At 50.0% G+C, this 22,981-nt stretch overlaps 2 protein-coding genes across 10 annotated transcripts; one reads left to right on the top strand and one right to left on the bottom strand.

Moving 5' to 3' along the window:
• The first annotated feature begins 3,968 nt into the window (after positions 1–3,968).
• FAM219B (family with sequence similarity 219 member B) lies at positions 3,969–10,107 on the top strand. 3 transcript variants are annotated; one of them, XR_014015293.1, is made up of 6 exons: positions 3,969–4,223; positions 4,427–4,514; positions 5,237–5,314; positions 5,755–5,803; positions 5,957–6,807; positions 7,745–7,816. XR_014015293.1 is itself a non-coding variant. In XM_081227475.1 (5 exons), exons 1-5 carry the CDS (start codon positions 4,025–4,027, stop codon positions 7,910–7,912), a joined length of 579 nt encoding a protein of 192 aa, XP_081083601.1. In that variant the 5' UTR covers positions 3,973–4,024; the 3' UTR covers positions 7,913–10,107. The 3 variants fall into 3 exon arrangements, 2 of the variants coding, with proteins under 2 accessions (XP_081083601.1, XP_081083600.1); XM_081227475.1 differs by lacking the exon at positions 5,957–6,807 and having other exon boundaries at positions 3,973–4,223; positions 7,748–10,107; XM_081227474.1 differs by lacking the exon at positions 5,957–6,807 and having other exon boundaries at positions 3,974–4,223; positions 7,745–10,107.
• Positions 10,108–11,110: 1,003 nt separating this feature from the next.
• MPI (mannose phosphate isomerase) lies at positions 11,111–18,541 on the bottom strand. Of its 7 annotated transcripts, none has more exons than XM_081227459.1 (8): positions 18,485–18,541; positions 17,877–18,004; positions 16,558–16,774; positions 15,673–15,814; positions 15,145–15,327; positions 13,259–13,432; positions 12,123–12,331; positions 11,111–11,816 (listed from the first exon to the last, which is right to left on the bottom strand). In XM_081227459.1, exons 2-8 carry the CDS (start codon positions 17,972–17,974, stop codon positions 11,598–11,600), a joined length of 1,242 nt encoding a protein of 413 aa, XP_081083585.1. In that variant the 5' UTR covers positions 17,975–18,004; positions 18,485–18,541; the 3' UTR covers positions 11,111–11,597. The 7 variants fall into 7 exon arrangements, with proteins under 7 accessions (XP_081083585.1, XP_081083584.1, XP_081083586.1 ...); XM_081227458.1 differs by having other exon boundaries at positions 16,558–16,758; XM_081227460.1 differs by having other exon boundaries at positions 18,409–18,492.
• Between the last annotated feature and the right edge of the window lie 4,440 nt (positions 18,542–22,981).

The following is a 22,981-nucleotide window of genomic DNA, read 5'->3' as shown; positions in this document are numbered from 1 at the left end:
TACTACACAGATGATGTGAAATTCCAATTATATCGCCTCAAGACACCTCAAGAGGGACATGATGTTAGTATGTCCAGCATTTTTTTTTTTTTTACATCGACCCATCAGCCGACGGAAGGCAACACAGTGTAGAAATAGGGTGAGAAAAGCCCTATGTTCAAATCCCATTCTATATAGTAGTTATATGACTATTGATAAGTTAGCTAACCCTCCTGTGCTTCTGTTTTATGATCTGAAAATGGGAGCTACTTTGCAGGCTTAGAATGAAAGATTAATAAGATTAGGTCTTATTCATTATAATCATTTTTATAATCATGGTGCTTAGGAAAATGGTTTAAGCCTAGCCATTCTTTCCTAAGCTTTGCTAGCTGCCAATGCAGTTTCTCCTGTTTGTTCAGATGCCAGGGCACTTGTCCTTAGCAGCACGTGGAGTCCATCTTCAATGTTTTGCAAAGGCAAGTTCATTTGGCCCAATTTTGCATAATTTTCCTACGTTGGGGAAGTTTGTTCAAAACAAAGAAAAGTGGGAGGGGGGAGGGTAAGCTGGGACGAAGTGAGAGAGTGGCATGGACTTATCTATACTAACAAATGTAAAATAGATAGCTAGTGGGAAGCAACCACAGCACAGGGAGATCAGCTTGGTGCTTTGTGACCACCTAGAGGGGTGGGGTAGGGAGGGTGGGAGGGAGACGCAAGAGGGAGGAGATATGGGGATATATGTATGTGTATAGCTGATTCACTTTGTTATACAGCAGAAACTAACACACCATTGTAAAGCAATTATACTCCAATAAAGATGTTAAAAAAAAAAAAAGTGATGCGATTCTGTGGTAGCCTTGGCTCACCACAGCTGTGGTCATGCTTTTATTTATGATTAACTTTCTGCCCAGCATTTTAATTCTAAAAGTATCATGTTAGAGCAAGTATTAAGCTCTGGAAGTAAATTCTGAAAATTTGGAGAATGTCATTTGTAATGTGCTAGGGCTGCCATAACAATACCACAGGCTTAAAGAACAGAAATTTAGGAGTTCCCTGGTGGTCTAGTGGTTAGGATTTGGCACTTTCACTGCCGTGGCCCAGGTTCCATCCCCGGTTGGGAAACTGAGATCCCGGAAGCTGTGCGGCCAAAAAGAAGAAAAAAAAAACCCCACACACAAAAAACCAAATTTATTTCTCACAATTCTGGAGGCTGGAAGTCCAAGGTGCCAGCAGGGTTGGTTTCTGTTAAGACTGTCTGCTTTGCTTGCAGAGAGCTGCCTTCTCTCAGTTTCCTCACAAGGCCTTTTTCTGTGTGTGCACACATCTTTGGTGTCTCTTTTTTTTTTTTTTTTGCCACACTGCATGGCATGCAGGATCTTAGTTCCCCGACCAGGGATTGAACCGTGTGCCCTTCAGTGGAAGTGCAGAGTCCTAACCACTGGACTGCCAGGGAATTCCCTGGTGTCTCTTTTCTTATAAGGACACAATCCTATTGGATTACAGCTCCACCCTTATGACCTCATTTAACCTTAATCACCAACTTAAAGGCTTTAGCTCCGAATAAAGGCACATTGGGGATTAGGGCTTCAACATACGAATTTGGATGGGTGGGGGCACAATTCAGTCCATAACATTAAAGACATACACCTGATTGGTATAAAAAGAGGTCAGGCCTTTGAGGCAGATAAGGATTCAACTCTTACCTATACAACTTTGTGGCCTTCGGCAAATCAGTTAATCCCTGTGACTGTCACTTTCCTTATATATATGTGAAGTAGGTATGACAGTACCATATGAGGATGCTATGAGGATCGGGAAATATCTCTTCCCTAGAGGGAGATGACATGAATTAATGTGGGGATTAAGGTGGGGCTGGTGACCTGGAAACCCAGAAAGACCCGCAGATTCATAGGCTCCATTTGTCAGTTATCTGTGCTCTGCCAGTAATAGGAAAAGTCAAAAGGTAAAATCTGAAACCTGGTGAGATGGGAAAAGAAAACCTCAGAAAGAAGTAGCAGGGTAAAAAATTCACCCCTGATGAACACAGATGCAAAGATCCTCAACAAAATAGTAGGAAACAGAATTCAACAATATATTTAAAGTATCATACAACATTATCAAGTGGAATTTATTCCAGGAATGCAAGGATGGTTCAATATCCACAAATCAATCAACATGATACAGTAAGTCCCCTACATACGAACCTTCAAGTTGTGAACTTTCAAAGATGTGAACGTGCGTTCATATGTCGAATCACTTGAGTTAGTTCACGTGTCTGGCATACTTTTCAAGGTACTTGTAAGATTTAAAATGTTTTCTTTATATTTGTGTTTGTTTTTTATGTATTATTTGTGTGAAAAATACCATAAACCTATTATAGTACAGTACTATATAGCCAATTGTGTTAGTTGGCTACCTAGGCTAACTTTGTTGGACTTATGAACAAATTGGACTTACAAACGCGTTCTCAGAACAGAACTTGGTTGTATGTAGGGGACTTAATGAACATCACATTAACAAAATAAAAGGATGAAAATTGTATGATCATCTCAATAGATGCAGATGTGATGAATTGGGAGATTGGGACTGACATATATATACTAATATGTATAAAATGGGTAACTAATAAGAACCTGCTGTATAAAAAAATAAAATTCAAAAAAATATAAAAACATAATAATAACAAATTCCAGGTTTACCACTTAACTGGTGAATTTGACCAAATCTAAGCCTCATTTGCTTAATGGGAGTAACAGTGATTCATTGGGAGGTCAGGAGGATTAAATATTACGTTGAGCCACATGAAATTGCTGTTTCTGGAGGTCAAAAACAGTGGTGGAATCTACCAAAATAGTTAGCGTTCCTTTGCGCTAATGATTTTTCAAAAATTTTAGTCCTTTCCTCTTATCCTGTCTGCGGCATACTCCCGCTCAACTCTCTGAGTGGCCCTGGGGGTTCATAAGTTGCACACTGTTGACCTACCCTGTGGAAGCTAATAAATTCACCTTGGGACAGCCTTGTGAGATTTGGCAATTACTACAAGGATCTGGAGATACTTTCCAGCCAGCCACAAGCACATCCCTTGGGGTCCAGAAACGTCAAGAGCCATGACAGCTCCATGCCCCAAAGCACACAAACGCAGTGCACTTTCTTTCTTAATATTTAGTTATTATTTATTTGGCTGCGCCGGATCGTCGTTGCTGCCTGTGGGATCTTTAGTTGCCTGGCATGCATGGGGGATCTAGTTCCCTGATCAGGCCGGGTCCCTTGCATTGGGAGCGTGGAGTCTTAACCACTGCACCACTAGGGAAGTCCCAAACACAGCGCACTTTCGCTCTTCTTTCCAAGTCCTATTTTGTCCTTGTTTATCACTGTAAGACAGGTAGTGACGTTGGTTCCATTTTAAAATGTGGAAACTGAGGCCTAGAGAAGGTCAGATCTCATCCAAGGTCTCGGGCACAGCGTGGTGTTGGAAATAATGAAGGTTTGGCGTTACCAAGGCACTGCCTCTAGTTTGTGTGACCTCCACAAGGTCCTTGAACCTTTCTCTCTAGCCTGTTTTCTTTTGTAGAGACGGGAGCTAATACCTCCCTTTGTCATACCGCTCTTTTCGGTTCAATCCAGCCTTTCCGCGGTCCGCCCTTGGGGAGCTCCGGCTGTGGCGAGAGGACCTGTACGGAAACACTGCGGGGAGCGCGTGCGCGCCAGGGCCTAACGGGCTCTGAGTCTGAGGGCGCGCACCCGCAGCCCCCCGGAAATATCGATATTTAATTTCGACTGGAGACATAACTTGGCTTGACATCCCCAGGCTCAGACCGACTACGAGCACCACAGGGTGCTAGAAAGGAGGGACTGAAACAATCCAGCCCCCGGAAGGGCGGAACAGTTGAGCCAACCCTGCAGCAGGCGCGACCCGAAAGCTCGGGCGCTTACAGCCCTCACCTGCGCGCCGCCATCTTGCTCGAGGAGGGACCGCCTCTCTCCCGGCTGACAGCTGGTTAACTAGGAGGCGGGGCTCCGCGACTCGGCGGGGCGTGGCCAGGAGATGGCGACCGCGGAGCCCAGCGAACCTGCGGTGAGGGCGTCTCTCCCGGCACCCCGGCCCAGCGGGACCGGAGCTGCGGGGCCGCTCACCGAGCGAAGCGGCATTGGAGTCCCCTGGCTGGGGGAGCGGACCCCGGCGGCTGTGGAGAAGCGGGGGCCGTACATGGTGGCGCGCGCGCCTTCCAGTCAGGCCAAGCTGCGTGAGTGCGGCCCGATGAGGGGTCTCTGCTTGGGCGGGCTGCCGCGTCCCGGGAGGGCTCCGGAGCGCCGCTTGGTCGACCCCGGAGGGGCTCCTACAGCCCGCTCCCGCACCCGGAAGTCTGTTCGGAGAGCGGGCTCCTGGCATTTGGGAGGCACGGCGGAGTGGGGAGCACCCCGCTGACCTGGTTCCTTTGACTTCCAGAGAAGCACCGGGACCTGGCTAAGGCAGTTCTGCGGAGAAAAGGAATGCTGGGGGCCGCGCCGAACCGCCCCGACTCTTCAGGGAAAAGGTCTCAGCAGGCGCCACCTCCTCTGTGCAAGCGTTTCCAGAGAAGGCCTTAGTGTAGTCTGGGAGACAGAGTACCCACGCTTAAGGCCCAGCTAGTGATGCCCCTGAGGCCAACCTGTCCGGTTCACTGTTTTCAAACGGGAAGAGGAACGACCTTGTCTTTCCCTTCCAGGATGTGATGACGTCAGGGAAGGAGCTTTGGAATAAGAGTTTTCGTCAGTGCCTAGGATCATTCACTGTCTAAATTAGGGGGGAGCATAGTGGCTGGGGTCCCCAGGAGTGAGGATGGAGAGCAGTGTGGAAACAGCCAATGCTGTATTTTTTTGTTAACAGCCGGTAAACTCTGAGGGCTGGATGGGACCTTATCCAGGGCCTCTTTTACAAAGAAGAGCTAAAGCAGGTGAAGGAATTTGTCTAAGGACTTTGGTTTTTCTGTTCTCTGGTTAAATAAGGTGGGGAGATGGAGCTTTTCCTGATTCATGAAAGAGGAGGTGTGCTTTTGCTCAGGATTAGCAGGGGGAGTGGTGTGGGGAAGTGCACATTCTGAGGAGCTGTGGCCAGATACATGGCAGGGAGTGGTGGCTGTCCAGACAGAAGGCAAGTCAGGAGTAGTGCAGTTTTTTTTTGTTTTTTTTTTTTTTCTATAAGAGCGAGGACTCTGGCTTTCCCTGTGAAATGCTGGCGTTTCATCTATGCTTGGTCTGTCCCCCCATCTCCCCTCAGGTCAGTGAAGTTTAACAAGGGCTATACTGCTCTTAGTCAGAGTCCAGATGAAAACCTGGTGTCCCTCGACTCTGACAGGTGAGTGCCCTCCTTGAAAATGCCCCTTGGGGAGTGACTTGGGTAAAATTTCAGATCTCTTGCTTCGCTTATTCCCTGTCTCTTCCAAGACCTTTTGTGCATGTTCCAGGGCTGCTGCTTCAGAGCACTCTCTCTTCCCAGGATGGCTTGCTTAGAGGACTCATAGGTGATCTTGCTGCTCTTGGATTTGAAGCACCAACCTTGTCTGGGGGACTCATCCTGCCCTATTATGTCTGCACTGTTAGTGACAGTGACCCTGTCCCTGCTGGAGCCAATGGAAGGAGCCATTTATACTCATGGCAGATTATGGGTTTGAGTTCTATGGTGTGTGGTCTTTGCTTCACAAGTCCTTCAGACCCCTTTGCATGCTGTGCACCTTGCCATTTGTAGCTGTGCTCCACGGGCATCTCCCCAAACTGACTGTCTTCCTTTTCTCCTAGTGATGGGGAGCTGGAATCCAGATACTCCTCCGGGTATTCCTCTGCAGAGGCAAGTCCAGAGCACCTTTCTGTGGTGGGGCCAGGCTGCGGGCAGTGTCACTGCCACTGCCAAATGCTTGTCTGGTTCCTGCTGTATGCATGGCACTGTGCTAGACTTCCAGTCTGTTCTCCAATCTTCTACTCTGCCCTCTTCCCCCAGCAGAAGTTTGGGTGTCTGAGGAGCGCTGTTGAAAGTCCAGGAGACCATAGACCCTTAGGGATGGAAATGACCTCGCTAGTCTTCTAATCCAGGCCACTACTTAGAAAAGGAATCCTCTTGATAAATCCCAGCTAAGTGTTTACCATCCTCTGCTTGTTTGAATGCTTCTTGTAATTGGGTAGTGAGTAGTGAGTGCTACCTTCGAGAAACCTTGCTGCCTGTCTTCCCCGACCGGCACACACAATTCAGGTAGCTCGTAGAGAAGTCTTCCTTGTTAATTGGAAGTGTCTCCTGCAGCTTGGACTTAGTGGTCCTAGTCCTGCCTCCAGTATCACACAGTAATTCTAGTCTCCCTTCTTTTTTTTTTTTTTTTTTTTTTTTTTTGCGGTACGCGGGCCTCTCACTGTTGTGGCCTCTCCCGTTGCGGAGCACAGGCTCCGGACGCACAGGCTCAGCGGCCATGGCTCACGGGCCCAGCTGCTCCGCGGCATGTGGGATCTTCCCGGACCGGGGCACAAACCCGTGTCCCCTGCATCGGCAGGCGGACTCTCAACCACTGCGCCACCAGGGAAGCCCCTAGTCTCCCTTCTTTTGATTGTCTTTTGTCTGAGATAGCATTTCTGTCCCTCCCCTGGCCATCCTCCACCAAGCTTGCTTTCTTCCAGGCCAACTTCTGTTCCTTCAGTTGTTCCATCTATGGGAACTGAGACAGAGATAGATACTCCTGAGCTGGCCTTTTGGACAGTTTCCAGAGTGACTGGCCCAGACAGAAACACGGGACGTAAAGTTCTGGCATGTGCAGCTTACTGCCTTTGACAGAGATGAAGTGCTGGGGACCTGACTGTATACCACTGGTATTTCTTCCTTATTCTCCTGGAAACCCTTGGCCGCCCCGAGTTTCTGCCAGAGAATACGGGCAGTTTGAAAATTGTATCCTCCTTAAACCTCTGGGTGCCTAAGATTGTTAAAAAAAAGAAAAAAAAGGGCTTCCCTGGTGGCGCAGTGGTTGAGAGTCCGCCTGCCGATGCAGGGGACACGGGTTCGTGCCCCTATCCCGGAAGATCCCACATGCCGCGCAGCGGCTGGGCCCGCGAGCCATGGCCGTGGAGCCTGTGTGTCCGGAGCCTGTGCTCCGCGATGGGAGAGGCCACAGCAGTGAGAGGCCCGCGTACAGCAAAAAAAAAAAAAAAAAAAAAAAAAAAAAAAAAGAAAAAAAAATTAGCCAAGAACCAGAGAAAGTCCTACACTCTGCAGTCACATTCTCCTTCTGCTCAGTGGAATTGGTGAAGCCGGGCTGACAGGTTCCACTTTGCAAGCAATGAGCTCTGTTGGCATCAAAGGATGACATGCCTAACTGGCAGTGCAGAAAAAGCTATTCCCCACCCCGTTCAACTCTAACCCATATTCCTCTACTCTTCTACCCGATTGTTCTGTTATCATTGTTCCATATTCTTCAGCCTTCATAGGGACCAATCTGGGTTCCCAGTGGGAATGGTCAGGTCTTGACTTTCAAACATAATCTGTAATCTGATATTTATATCAGCTTTCTCAGGATTCTTTAGTGAGGGCAGCTTCCCTGGGGGCTAGTGACAGTGCAGCCTGGATAGTACTGGCTCAGGCCCCTGGATGTCCCTCCCTGCTGGGTGAAGCACTTCTTCCTATAATCCAGGGTTGTGTGGGCTTGGCCTGAGGGTGGGGCATGCATAGTAAGGAAATGTGGGTCTGCCTTTTGGGCAGCAGTTACTTCTGCCTTGTAGCCTGGCTTATAGTTCTCTCCTGTCGTGCTCTTAGCAGGTGAACCAGGATGTGAGCCGGCAGCTGCTCCAGGATGGGTACCACCTGGATGAGATTCCAGATGATGAGGACTTGGACCTCATTCCCCCCAAGCCTATGACCTCCTCAACATGCTCCTGCTGCTGGTGCTGTCTTAGGGATGCTTCCTCCTGTACCCTCCAGTAGACATAACCCCCTAAGATGGGCCCTGCTCACCATGACTGCAGAGTCCTGTTGGCCCTTCATCGGTCACAGAGTGCAGTGGGAACTGCTGTCAACCCCAGAATCACTGGAGATACTGACCCTCTGGGAGAGTCAGTGACCGCAGTTACCCCATACCTGGTGCTTCTCAGGCCAGAGGCCCCCATCTGGGCCACAGGGGATAGGTGGAATTCTGCAGTTTTCCTCTGCTGTTGGAGTAGAGTTTGGAGAAACCACTTTAATAAGGGAAGGAACAGAGGAATTCTGGTTCTTATGGTGAGTGACAAAGTTGGCTAAGAGAAAAACTTGCAGCAGACATCTTTGTCACCATGCCCTATGGAGGGGAAAGGGAGCTTCTGCGCCCAGGCTGTGGTGGATGTGTTGTGTGGAGGCAGAGAACAGCACTTTATGGCTTGCAGCTGGGAGTCTTTGAAAAAGAATTTAACTATTTGGGACCAATCCAGTTCAAGAAATTCGATATGCTCTCCTCCTCTTCCTAGCTCCAAGATGGGTTACCTGTTTGACCTTCAGGAGAACATAAAGCAGGGCCCTTTGGCCCTCTTCCAGTTGTTCCTGTTTGACTGTACAGCAGGCTGCTTAATGGCACAACCTGATCAAGGCTTCCAAAATCCCTGGAAGCAGAGCATTCCCATCTGGTCCACCTGTCTGGGTGAGCTTAGTAACTTGGTCCATCCATCCTTAGAGAAAAACTGCTCTACTGTGTAGACAAAATTTGTCTTTCCTTGGTTGCTATTCTTCACCTTGGTCTTAGCTAGTATCTTCACCCAGCCCTTGAGCTAAGGTTGGGTGAAGGTTCTGGAGCTCACCCTGGAAGCCTGCACTTTCTGCTTACCAGCAGAGGGAGCTGCAGGAGTAGTTAGGTGCCTTCCCATTTAACTTTATTTTTTCCCCCACCCCGGCCACACCACGGCTTGTGGTAATGTTGGTTCCCTGACCAGGGAGGGATGAAACCCAGGCCCTTGCAGTGGAAGCGCGGAGTCCTAACCACTGGACCGCCAGGGAATTCCCCTATTTAACTTTTTACACTTGAGGAGCAGCAATGGGTGAAAAGTATACTGGTGCAGGTATGTGGCCTTTGACAGAGACAGGGGCTCACAGACAGGATGAGGGACCTGTGAAAGCTCCCACGGCCCCCACCTGAGGAAATAATCTTGCCATTGCAGAGGGCCTCCCTTCACCCTAGGGAAAGCCATTCTGTTGCATCCAGATTCCTCTGACCACAGCATGGGCCTCACAGTGGATACTCAGGATTGGGCTTTACAGTAAACCTCTAGGTTCAATACAGCCTCTTTCAGTCCCCAGTATGAAAACACCAAAAGGTCGGCATCATCTCCCGTGACCCCCAGTAGATAGCATCTCTTGCGATACCAGACCTCTGTCTGGAATTTAACTTTTTAGTGGTTCTTTTTTTTTTTTTTTGGCCTTACCTAAAACCAAATGGGACTGAATGGGAGTGGACAAGGTTCCCAGCCTAAGGGGTAGGGTAGTCAGGATTGTGGTGTGGCCCCAACTTGGGAACTTGCCCAGTCTGTTGCTTCATTTGGTTAGGACAGAGTAGCCTGAGTGTTTGACAGCTGCTGGGGGTGAGGATGGCAGCAGGACCCCAAGAACAAGGCCCTCCGGTGGTTGCTGTTATAAAGCCACACTGGTGTATTTGGCTGCACCTCTCCCCGTAATGTTTCAGAGCTGGTTGACCCTGTGTGGAAGGCATTACCTTCGTAGAAAAAGTTGCAGGAACACTGTACAGCAAGGAAAGGTAGAAATGGTTGATTGCCTGGGGCTAGAAGCCACGAATGTCATGAATAAAGCCTAATGTCACGAATAAAGGCACCAAGGCACCAGACTGCCTTAATTAAAAGTGCTGGGTGTTTTGCAGGTGACAGCACTCTGAGGAGACAGGGAGGTGTTCAGGCTTACCTCACAGATGGGAGTGGTACTGTATGGTGTTTACATAACTCTTGGCTTAGGCTTCTATAGCTCTGTAAGTTTGTAAGAATAAATACAATCATGCTAGTTGAGCCTGAGTCTGTGTTGCAATAGGATTTTTAACAAAGGCCTAGACCACGGTCATTGCCCCTTCTGAATTCTGAAATGAAGAAATAGCCTAATAGCCCCAACTGTTCTGAGGACTGCCTCTCCTTTCTCCTGTTCCCAATAGGCGTCATTTTCAGGCCTGCTCATTGGAGACCATGGATGGTATAGGCCTTTGCATATCACTTCTCATTAGAATGAATTTCCTTTGGCAGACCCTTTCTTCCCAGGTTTTGTTTTGTTTTTCAGGTTTTTTTTTTTTTTCAGCTGAAGAAAATTTACTGGAAGCCAAAAAAAGCTGAACAGATTGGCTAGAACTTTTTTGAAGGTAGTTTCCTGGAATTCCATTGTACAGGTCTAGTGTGGGCAGCAGCCCAGAAAGATTCTTTTGTGTGAGATTAATCCCTTACCTACAGGAAGGAGCCACTAGCCTGGGTCTCTGCTTGGTCTGGGGTGATAGCACCTAAGACTGCTAGTCAGAAACTTCAGTGGCAAAACACACAGCTGTGCAACCTCCTGGGTGTGTCCCACCTCTAGAGGGTAGGCACAGGGAGAGTAGATGCCCTCATAGGTACTTCCTGCCAATGTAGAAAAAAGTAGCTTGATTTCTCTTCACAACACTAATTAGATTGTCCTGTCCTTTAGCCCCTGTATCTACAGTGACTGAATGTGCTCTAGAGAAGTGGTTGACAACCTTTGTGAAGGGCCAGTCAGTACATTTGGCTTTGCAGGCCATACAGTTCGGTGCACCTACTCAACTTTGCCATTGTAGCCTGAATGGAGCTGGACAGTATGTAAATGAAGGTGTGGCCAGATCCAGCCTGCTGGCCTTAGCCTGATGATCCCTGCCCTAAAGCACTGGAGAGAAGAACCTCTGCACTGACAATGCCTTTCTTTAGACCCATCTTCCACTGTCTGCAGGGCTGGAGGGCCCAAGGTTTGCCCGCAAGCTCTGCAGCTGAGGCTACAGCAGGCTATCTCTCCCAAACCTTCCTTTAAAAGGCCTCTGGAGTCTAGCCTGCCTACCTCCCTCAGGAAGCTGTCTGAAACAGGAATAAAGCAGAAACTGGACAACATCCAGGGAGGGCTCTTTCAGCCCGCTTCAGGGACTGGAATGGCAAAGGCTGAGTGCTCTTTAGCCCACAGGCCTCAACACAGGTGATCTTTAATTGATTTGACACAGCAACATTAGTCCACAGGCCTACCCTTTTCCCTCCTTCTCTGCACTGAGGAAATGGGCAGTCCCGGGGCCAGAACCCTGTTCTTCCAAATTAATTACCTATCTTGCCGTGACTGATGCTGAGCTAATCATAGATTTTACCACCCTGCCTAATGCTATAGGCTGGAACAGAGCTGCAGCTTCGTGCATCGAGGAGAGCCTGGCTCAAGGGTGGCAAGAATACAAGGGGAGTATCAGCCCTCAATTCTCCTACCAGGAAGAAGACGGTTCAGCCTAGGCCTGCTCAGGAGTCACTGACTTCAAGCTCTTCTACCCCAGCTCTTTCAGGGTATACCCAAAGAGCCCGGAACAGGGAAAGGATTTGGGCTGGGCCTGAGGAGGTGAGGCTGGCCAGGATGTAGGGTGACTGGCAGAGAAGAGCCAGGAAGGCTGTGGCCTCTACAGCAGGCAGCAGGCACGGAACATCAGCAGGTCCGTAGGCAGCGTGAGCTTCAGTAAGACACTCTCATTGGCCCCAATGAAGAGCACCCCACCACGCTTCAGGGAGATTGCGGCCTGGGCTGTGCGGCTGCTGGCTGTCACTGTCCCCTGCACCATCAGGAGGATACTGGCAGAGTCCAGCGCCAAGACCCTGTATTCAGTGACGGAGCCAGGCACCTGGGCAGAAAGAAACAGCAAGTTGGAGCAGGGTTTGAGCTGCTGTTAGCTCACAGGGGTCCCGGGACAACCCCAAGGACAGTGAGAGGGAGAGCTCTGCCGCCTTCTCCCTCACGGCTCGGGCTTTTGTCAGCACGGAGGCCCTTGTCTGGTCCCTGGTGCAGAGAGCCACAGACAGGCCCCGTGGCCATTCTCCCACCACGTTAGCTTGGCAGAAAGGACACCCAGCCCCAGGTATACTCCACATTGTGACCCTTGCCAGCGTTCTTCACGCCACACAAAAAACACCCACCACAGCCCTCTCACCTCCATCTTCATAACGGTGAAGTCTGGCACAGGGGGATCATAGATAGAGAGGTAGGGGTCTTCCTGACTCCATGCTGGAGGAAAAAGCCTATCCTGGCTGGGGCTGGGGATATAGCTGAGCATTTCACACAAAGTTGGCACATCGATGAACTTGGGTGTCAGGCCAGCGCGCACCGTGTTATCCGAACATGCCATGCACTCCACGCAGTCTGGGGACAGACAGTTGTCATGTGGTAAGCTAATGAAGGATGCCTTGGAATTTGGCTCTCCAGGGCGGGGCCTTCTAACTTGAGTGCCATGAGCTCCCTGTAGAATCAGATAAAGATGTGTGAATTGCGTCTTCTGTGAGAATAGGCTAAGATAAGATACCAAAACAGGTGACACATCACCCACCATTGTCAAGGGGAGTCATGTTATCCCCTGGAGGAGCCCCAACCCTCTGGAGACTTTGTATTCTCCCCTTCTACCACAGAATCCTGTCCACGAGTGGATAAACGGCCAACAGTCAAAATGTGACACCGTTCTGTGGCAATGGGTTTTTTTTGTTTGGTTTTTTTTTGGGGGGGCGGTTTTTGTGGTACGCGGGCCTCTCACTGTTGGGGCCTCTCCCGTCGCGGAGCACAGGCTCCGGACGCGCAGGCTCAGCGGCCATGGCTCACGGGCCTAGCCGCTCCGCGGCATGTGGGATCTTCCTGGATCGGGGCACGAACCCGTGTCCCCTGCATCGGCAGGCGGACTCTCAACCACTGCGCCACCAGGGAAGTCCGGCAATGTGTTTTTTAACATAAAATCTCTGTGAAGACAGGACAGACCTGTGAAGGCAGGGAAGAGAACAATGGCCTTGATACAATATAGCCTGGATTCAAACTGTGGTTCCCACACATATTGACAGGTCTTAACGTGAGAGCATCATGACCTTACAGGGGTGGTGTGAGGATCCAAGCAGTTGTCCAACTCAATCTGGCAATCATCATCCCTGTTGGTCACTTCCCTGCTGACCCCAGGAACCCTGGGAGGTCAGAGCTGGATGGGACTTTAAAAGTGGTCTCCTCGACCACCCCTTCCTGTTTTGTCCAGATGGGGAAACAAGGCCTGAGGCAGATGGCAGTGGGGCTCACTGCTGAAATGCGGCTCACCTCCTTTCAGGTAGGCATGGGGCACGTTGGCCTCCAGAAACATGGCCTCCCCCGGCTTCAGGGTAAGCAGGTTCAGGAAGTAGATGGCAAAGCATCCGATATCACCTGGGTACTGCTGGTGCAGCTGCAGCAAGAGTTCCCCATAGATGTCCTCCATGTTGTTTCCAGCAGCCACTGAGGGTCACAGAGCACCCCAAGGCCACTTAGGAACCCTCAGTGGTGTTCACAGCCCCCTCCTGGCCAAGGAGAGTCCTGGAGAAGACCCTACCCAAGGAATCCAGAAACTGGTGGGCATATTCTCCTCGTCACATCCCCCACCCTTTGGGGGCCAGCCTTCCTTGATATTCCAGCCTACACAGATGGCCGTTTCCCCCATTTTGACTATCTATATGCCCACCACTCTACTAGGCACTAAAAGGGCTAGAGTGTAGTCCTTTTAGACAGTGTTTCTCAACCTCAGCATTATTGATATTTGGGGACAGGTAATTCTTTGTTGTGGGGACTGTCCTGTGCATTGCAGAATGTTCAGTAGCACCCCTGGCCTCCACCCACGAGATACCACTGGCACCCCAAACCTGGGTTTGACAACCAAAAATGTCTCCAGACTGCCAGTGTCCCCTGGTTGATAACCTCTGCTCTAGGAGCTTAAAATCTAGTTAGGAGATAACTCAAGGGTTCCATGCGGGGTGACCAACTGTCCCAGTTAGCCCAGGCCTTTCCCTTAACACTGAAAATCACTCAGTCCCAGGCAAACTGAGATGGTTGGTCACCCCAGATAGCATGAGGCAGGATGCAACCAAGGGCCAAAATGTGTCCTGGAGGCAGCAGGGGAGATGAGCTCAGCTTGAGCAAGAGTGGTGGCAGAAGGCTTCTTGGGAACTGGGGGGAGGAGGGGAGGGTGGTGAGCTGGGCTTCCTTGACTGTGGAGAGAAGGGGGAGGGTGTCTCTAAGTAAAAGCAGAGTGTGTCAGTGCCACAATGAAGAGACCAGTTGGTCTGGATTGGTGGGTTGTTTTGAGTCTTCATACAGACACATGACGATTGCCTACTCTGTTATAAGCACTGTGGGGACACACGAAGGTCAAGGAGACAGGTCCCTGGCCTAGAGAAAACTCCAGTTTTAACAGGTGTGCATGTGATGATATCTACACACAGGTGTTAAGGGCTATACCTGACGTATGAATGGGGTGTTATGGGAGCTCTGAGCAGAAGTAATCAGCTCTGCTGTGAGTGCAAGAAGCCCTAAAGGGAGAGGCATACAAGCAGAGAAGACAGCAAAAAACAAGACAAAGCAAAACGTAGGATATGCTTGGGTAAAATAAATAGTTCCCTGTGGGTCAAAGGTAGTAGGGGAAATGGGTAGAAACAGAACCAGAAGAGCTCTGGGCTTGCCTGGAAAAGGAGCTGGGGCCTCATCACGTGTGCCATATAAGCACCCAGCAGAAGAGTCCATTCTGCCTTGTTTTTCACTACTTGTATTGACTCTCCAACCCAAAGGTGACACAACCATACCCATCACAGTCATTTCCTGAACTCTCCTTAGTTAGCACAAGGTCGGGCACAGAGCAGGTATTTAAGGAAAGATCTACTGATTGAGAGCTCTGGACTTCAGGCCTTTGGAGGAGAGAGAGGATCCCTTCATCTCCTTCCTGCTCTCTAGCCCCAAAGTATAAAACCCTCCATGGAGAGCAGCTAGAAGCAGCACTCAACCTAGGGCCTTGTTCCACAAAGACTGGGAAAGAAATGCTAAGTCACTAACAGGCCACCTAAGTCAGGCCCGTTTTGGTGCTCTACTTGAACAAAGGGGTTGAGAACCCTATCCCCACAGCCTAGTGTCTGTGCCAGGGGCCCAGGACGGGGCAGTGCACCCAGGCCTGAGACACCTACCTTGCTGGGAGATCCGCTTCACCAACAGGTTGAGCTGCTCCACCACTACCACCTTCTCGTTCTTCATCAGGTGGGAGAAACAGCTCCGCAGAGCAGAGGCCACAGCCTGGGAGTCACAGCTCAGGCTCTGCTTCAGCTGTGTTGCTGCATTATCTCCAATTAGAAACTGGAACTCGGGCACCTCTGCAGGAAGGTCAGGCCAGGGCCCATATCAGGAATGGTTAAGATGGAACTGGCAAACGTGGGAAGCTGGAGGAGGCCTCCCCATCTCATCCCTAACCCAGGAGCCACGCAATGCTATGCAAGCTTTGCAGTGAAAAGCGACAGCTCACCACCAACCCTCAGCAATCACACCTGAGCCTGGTCTCATGGACCTGTCCTCGGAGTGTCAAGAATTCATGAGGCCAACCAGCCCCTCAGTTCCTGTGACATTCAGCCTCTGTTCTCTGCTACTGTTCCAGCTCTGCCCTGGGCTGCCCATGCATCCTAGGCCAATATGCATGCTCTCAGCATTTTGCCCAACCTTACTTGTCAGAAAGGTCACAATCTCCTCAACTGGCCGGAAGCCACATAAGCCCTGGAAGGGGGTGAGGGCAATGGCCATCTCTGGCTTATGGTTGGCATCGGGGTAGTGCTGTGGAGCCTGGAGGTGCAGCTTCTCTGCCAGCTCCTGTGGGATGGCCAGGGAAGAGGAGAATGGTTAAGGTGCAGCCATCATCTAGGAAGACACCAGTCTCACCCAGACCTTGTTCTCGACACTCCCCAGTCAGCTTCCTACCTCTGGCACTGAGCCCAGTCAAGGCATAATTCAGAAACTCGGGGCTCAGCCAACCCAAGGCAGGCACGTGGACCAACTGTCGGGGAGAGGTGGGGCAGGCTTTAAGAGGACTGTGAATCAGGAAACCCAAACACCAAGCCAAGCTCTGACACTAACAAGCTGTGTGACTTTGGGTAAATCCCTTTCTTCTCTGGGTCTTACTTTGCTCATCTAGAAATGAGGAGTTTGGACAGACAAATGCTTAGGCTGTGACTCACGGGCTTGTGCAAAAGACATGGGAGTGGAGCTGAGGCAGTGACTAGGGTACTTGCCCTGCCTTGGAAGGTAAACTCTTTGAGAGAGCCAGGTGGAAAAATGGCAGATATAAATAGTCCTGGGTTGGCTGAGGGGAGCCCAGGAACAAGTGTGGAGAAGCTCCCCTGGCACAGGCTGGTCAGCTGTCCACTTAAACTTAGCTGCTACATGTGTCACCAGCAATTGGCTTGGCAGAGCTAAATTGGGAGTTGACAGGCTTGAATTTAATTTGGGGCTGGAGTCTGGCATGGGCAGGGTAAAAGCAGCAGTAAAAGTTGTGGGAGGGCCTTGACATAAGTTCTTCTCTACCCTGACCTCTGTGCCCTACCCTGATCCTGTACCTTGTTAGGGTGTGCCTGGATAGACAGGGCCGTTTCAACTGAGAGCACTTTGAAGAGAAAGGGCAGCTTGCCATTAAAGGTGTCCTTGACCTTCGAACCCAAGCAGTCCTGGTTCTCAGCAATCCACTGGCCTAGGGTCTTCTGCAAGATGCTGTTGTCAAGGATCTTGGCATCTCCCCGGGGGTGAGTCCCCATCCACAGCTGTAAAAACAGGAAACTTGGGAGGGAAAAAGGAAGAAGCCGGCACCACCCACTGGCCTGCCCCAATCTGTTACCCTGTGCTCCCCACAGGGCAGCCAAGTTCTAAAATGGGACTCCCAAGACCGGGTATAAATGCTCATATCATCACAGACATACATGAGGGCAGAAGACCCAGAACACCAGGAGTCAGGAGACCCAAGCTCTAGCCCAGGATCTGCCTCCAACCAGCTGTGGAGGCTTGGGCTAGTTATTTCCTGTCTCTGGGTATCAGTTTCTTCATCTGTCCAGTGAGGAGAATGAAACCTGCATTGTCAAGGTCACTGAAAAGTTCTGACTCTCAGGTGGCTCTGTGAGGGGTTAACATTCGTTTATTCTAGTCTCAGAAGTAGAGGCTAAGCCTTCCTGTGCTTTGGCTTTTTCTCTACTAAATGGGCAGGAAAAAAATATATTTTAGGTTATTAAAAATGTCAAACTTAGTCAAAGTAAAAATTTTAATTGTCAAGGAGGGCTGAATTAAAATTCAGTAAGTGCTGGGACTTCCCTGGTGGTGCAGTGGTTAAGAATCCGTCTCCAAAGCAGGGAATGTGGGTTCGATCCCTGGTCCAGGAAGATCCCAAATGCCACAGAGCAACTAAGCCTGTGCGCCACAACTACTGAGCCTGTGCTCTAGAGCCCGCGAGCTACAACTACTGAAGCCCATGTGCCACGACTACTGAAGCCCGCGTGCCTAGAGCCCGTGCTCCGCAACAAGAGAAGCCACCGAAATGAGAAGCCCGTGCACCACAACGAAGAGTAGCCCCCGCTTACTGCAACTAGAGAAAGCCCGCGCAGCAACGAAGACCCAATGTAGCCATAAATAAATAAATAAAATAAAATAAAAGTCAGTAAGTACTGACAGTTCTTGGGAAATTCCAGTCTATTATGACAAAACCTCACTTCTGGTGCTATCATGTGGGTTCATCAACCCGCACAGATCTCAAAAGCCAAGGAGGCCTCCTCTCTCTTTCCTGTCTTCCCTTCCCAGCTGATTCACATGACTTGCCTGGGGCCCCGTGAGTGGAGGAGTACCTTGGTCCCACCTGCTAGTAAAGTAGGCTAAAATACAGCCCGGGTCTCACCTCTGCATATGGTTTGTCCTCTGAGATCTGGGCCAGTGGGTCACTGCTAGCCAGCAGCCGAGCCACTTCACTGTTGGAACCCATCTTCCCCCAGGCATACTGCTGCACCACACAGGAAAGTGGGAATACTGGGGGTACAGACAGAGCGTCAGTTTCCACTCCACTCCTGAGGCCTGACCCTCCTGTCCCGGGGAAACTACACCCTAGCTGAGGGTTCTGTCTGGGGGATACAAATAAGGAGTTTGCAGGTTGTTAGCTGAGACCCTTCTGCAGGCCTCGATGTTCCCATCTCTAAGACCGGCAGTAAAGATCTTCTGCTGACGTGAGGCAGATAGTTGCGTTAAGGTGACGGGGAGAGGGTGGCAGGAATCTATTTCCACCGCACCGGGTCCCGAAGTAACCCACGCGCAGCCCCCTCCCCTCAAGACCCTTCTTCGAGGGCTGCAATAACGGCTCAATTCCCATCGCAGGTGCCCCCTCCTCTGCCCGGCGCCCATCCATCTTTCCGCAGAGCCCCGCGGGTGGGTTCTACCTGGTATATCAAGTCGGGAAGGGTCCGAGGACGCGACCCACCCCCACGCTCGCTGGCACCCCGGCCAACAGCCCACCTCTCTGAGCGGCCATCTTCGCGGCACCAGACCTGGCTTCTAGCACGTTTACGTTTCCCGGCAGGAACCTCGGCCCTTCTGCCCCCAGAGCTTCATGGGAAATGTAGTTTCTTGAGCGCCTTTTCGGAGACCCGTGCGCCCGTTGTGGCCACTCCCCGCACTCTGAATCCCTCTCCCACCCTCCAGCTCTCAGAACGAATACCCGCCAGTCCAGAGGCTTCCAGCCCGCAATCTTAGGTCTCAGTATTCATTTATTCGTTCATTCACCAGGCACACATTTATTGAGAACCTGGTAAATGCCACGGACTGTTCTGAGGGCTGGAGATACATCCGAGAACGAGATGACGATTACTTTGCCTTTGTAGAGCTTACATTCTTGTGAAGGAAAAACAAAGGCCCTATGGTGGGAACGTGGAAATGTGCCTGTCATTTTACGGAGTAAATAGCAAAGAGGCCAGAGTGGCTGGAGCAGAGTGAGCAGGAAGGGTGGAAGTGAGGTGGTTAGAGAGGAAAGGCAATGAGCAGAACTTTGTAGGCTAGTGTCACGACTTCAGGTTTTCATTAGCCGGTTTGAGCAAAGAATTGTTATGATCTAATCAGGAACTCACTAATGCTTGATGATGATGGCAAATGTCATATGCAAGGCCCTTAATCTGAGTTTCAGTTTCTTCCTCTGTAAAATGGGGATGATAATGCTGGACTGACAGGCTTGCTGGAGGGTGAGATGGGATGATGTGGGACTCAGGAAGGTAGTCAGTGATTGGTGCTCCTCTGATTCTTCCTGCCCTAAGTACTGCAGGACTCAGAACCCTAGCTTCTCCTCCAGGCTGAGCTGTTCACAAGTCACACACACAGAAGTCAAGGGAAGTCACCAGGAGTCCTGCATTGTGAAGGCTGGGCTTGGCCTTGGCTGTGGAGTAATCTTGCTATATCCTGGAGAGAAAGGCTCTGACATACAGATCTCCTCAGTCAACAACCCAGGAAGAGGGCAGCCAGCTGGAGGGGCCCAGGAGCACAGCAGCCAAAGCTCCAGGGAACCTGGAGTAAGGGCCTATAATCCTGACTCTGCCTCCTCTTTCCTCCCGCACTGATTCCCATGGCCTCTACCACACATGTCCAGGGGAAAGAGGGGTACTGTTTTCTCTGCAATGTTCTGCCCAGCTATGGACATCGACCTCCCTAAGGGTCCCCTGGCTCAGATAAATCAGCCTGCATTTCAAAGGAAGCTTCACCATACACTAAGGAATAAGAAAATGAACCATACAAACAGCACATCTCACATACCTCCTAGCTTTGAATACCTCTCCTTCCTCTCATCCCCACTCCTCCAGCAATATGAACCTTCTGGGAGAAGAATGAGGGGTTAGTCTAGGCATAGGGAGTTCTTAGAGCACCTCCCACTATCACCATCACTGAAGTCAAGTTAGAGTCCCTTCCTCACAGTACCTCTGCACAGGGAAGGAAGAACTTAAGATTGTTGGGACAGAGCCCCCACCCCTTACCACCCTCCCTACACACAGAAAAATATATCTAGAAGGGAAACTAGGGTGTTTGGAGAGCCTAGAACCTTTCACCCTTAACTCTTGCTTGTCTACCTCTAATAGAACTGATCACACTTTGTTATCTAGTGATGATCTGCTTTCCTCTCTCTCCTTCTAGACCATATGTCTAATTCATCTTCACATTTCTGCCAGTGCCCAGCTGATGCTCAAGCGATAATAGCAGCTAACATTTATTTGTTATGCACTAACGATTATGCTAGCCCTTTTCAAGAATTCTCAGGACAACCCTATGAGATAGGTACTGTCATTAGCCCCATTTTCGAGATGAGAAAAATGGGTCTTGGAGAGGTAACAGGTCCAAGAGCATAGAGTTCCAATCTGCTATACCTCCTCCCTTGTTGAGCAAGTTAATGAGTGAATAAATGTATGATGTCTCTCTCAGAGGGAAGTAGACAGATCCCAGGGGTCTTCAGAGATAGATGGGTGGACAAGCTTCACGTTGGTGATATCAAATTCCATTCTTTCTTCAACAGTCCAGCAATGTATGAGGCTGGGCAGACAAGGAGGAGGCAGGACAGCCTCATGTTGTGTGGACTGCTCTCCTCTCAGGCTGCAGACAGCAAAGATCTCTGTGTTGCCTGTGATACTGTGATAGAATAACTGGCTCCTGGCAAGAGTTCCTAAAACCTTTATAATTTCCTAAGCAGTAAGAGTACTAGGGGCATCTTTTGTTCTAATACTTGGTCTTTGACCCTGGTTCCTGACACGGAGCTCCTAAATCCCGTGGAATTCCCTGGGTGATCAGAGCATCTTTTATCCTAATGAGGCAACTGTTGGTGGCCTCCTGGATAGCATCAGGATGGGGGCTGGTCACCAGAAAGACTAAGCCACAATTAGAAGCTTGGAACCTTCAGCCACACCTCCCATCTTACGGGGAAGGGAGAGATCGAATTAACAGTTGATCACGCCTACATGATGATGCCTCCATAAAAATACCTGAACTACTGGTTTAGAGAGCTTCCGCAGTTGAACACATCTCCTTACCAGAAGGGTGGCAACCCCCAGCTCTACAAGGACAGAAGCTCCTGCGCTCAGAACCCAGACCTCGCCCTATGTATCTCTTCAACTGGCCATTCATCTGAATTCTTTATCATCTCCTTTATTATATAATAAGCCAGTAAATGTGTTTCTCTGAGTTCTGGAAGCCATTCTAGCAAATTATTGAACCTAAGGAGAGGGTAGTGGGAACCCTGATTTATAGAGGTACAGGTGATGACATGACACCCGGACTTGTAATTGGCCTCTGAAGTGGAGGCAATCTTGTGGGACTGAGTGCTTACTTAACTTGTGGGATCTGACCCTAACTCCAGGTAGATAGTGTCAGACTAAATTGAATGACACCCAGCTGGTATCAGAAAATTGATTAGTGTGGGGAAAAAAACTCCACATGTCTGGTCACAGAAATGTCCTGTGTGACTAGTAAAGGAGAAACATGAGAGGTTTTCCTTATACTGCCCTAAAAGGGGTAGCCGTGGTGTGTGTGTGGGGTGGTTACGGGTAAGTAGTTTCTAAGGGGACACAAACATAGATCCCTACCATTCCCCCACTTCAGGACATTTCCTGAAAAAATCTTGATCTGGACCCTAAGAAAAGTGGATGAAGGAAATAGTAAAATATTTACTAAATACTTATCATCTGCTTGGTACTATGTTAGTGCCAGAAATACAACAGTGAGTAAAACAGATGTTGCTTCTGCCCTTGTGGAGATTACAATCTGGTGGGAGGGACAGACATAAATAACCACCTTTACAAGCGTGTAATTACAACCTGCAATAGGTATTATGAGGGAAAAGCACGGGATAATAGAAGAGCTTACGTTGTGGGGGAAGAGTGCTCTAATCTATGGTGAAGAGAGACCACTCCTGAGCAAGGGGCCTGTATGCCTAGATTTGAAAGATAAAGAGGTGTTAACTAGGGGTTGAGGAGGGCATGGGCTAAGAGCATACCAGGAAGAGGGAAAGGCCAGTACAAAGGCCCTGAGGCAGGGAGGAACAAAGGAATTTTGAGGAACTGAAAAGCCACTAGCGGGGCTAGAATACACAGCGGTGTGGGACGTGGGGGCGGGGTAGGCACAAGAAGGGATGGGAAGGATTGATAGGTGGGGCACAGATCTTGCAAGTCCTAGAGCCCAAACGAAGAATTTGGGCCTTCATGGAAAATAACTGAAGGATTTTAAACAGAAAGTTCCGTAGTAATTTTGCCCCCTTTGAATGGATCTCTAGTTACAACATGAACAACAATAGACCAATTAGCAGCCCTGTATTTGTCCAGGGTAAGGGATGACAGTGGCTGAATTCAGGGGCTGCAGAAATATAGAAAGATATGAATAAATAACGTGGGTTTGCAGAGAGTGAATCAGCCATCTCCCCCATGTTTGATGGCTCTACTGCTGAACTCCTTCATTCACTTAATAAATGCTTGATGCCCAGGTTAATCCCAGCTCAGGCCCTAAACCTTTCTGGGCTCAGGGATTCTCATCCCTAAAACGATAAAACTTGACATCCGGGGGCAAGGCCTAAGAGAGGCAGGGCTCAGCTAGTGTGGGGGACAGCTGCACGGTCGGTTCTTCCAAAAAGAACCTCTCTGCTCGGCCCCTACCACCAGAACCCTTTCCTAGCTTGGCGAAGTCCTCTCGAGTCAGGAACTCCGTTGGCTCGAACTTCTGTCCCCTGCCTGAACCAGTGCGTACTTCCCAAACTTGCCCTCCAAGAAAGCAAAGGGGTTAAGTTTCCAACTCCACTTTGGGGAGTTCCCAATACCATGTTGGAACCTATCTGACCGAGAGGCAGTTGGGAACGGCGCCAGCCCCTCCTCTGTCTCCCAAATCCCTCGGGGCCTCCCCAACCCCTGAAGCACAGGCACAGCGAAAAAGCCGATGGAAGCGGAACGCCCTCCAGCAGCTCCACAGTGGGTTGAGCAGGAGGGCGGAGCGGAC

The sequence above is a fragment of the Mesoplodon bidens genome (genome assembly GCF_964165515.1).
Source record: "Mesoplodon bidens genome assembly, chromosome: 3".
In the NCBI taxonomy this organism is placed as follows: Eukaryota; Metazoa; Chordata; class Mammalia; order Artiodactyla; family Ziphiidae; genus Mesoplodon; species Mesoplodon bidens.
Note: the sequence above shows the minus strand (reverse complement) of the source record. Positions and strands in the feature narration are given on the sequence as shown.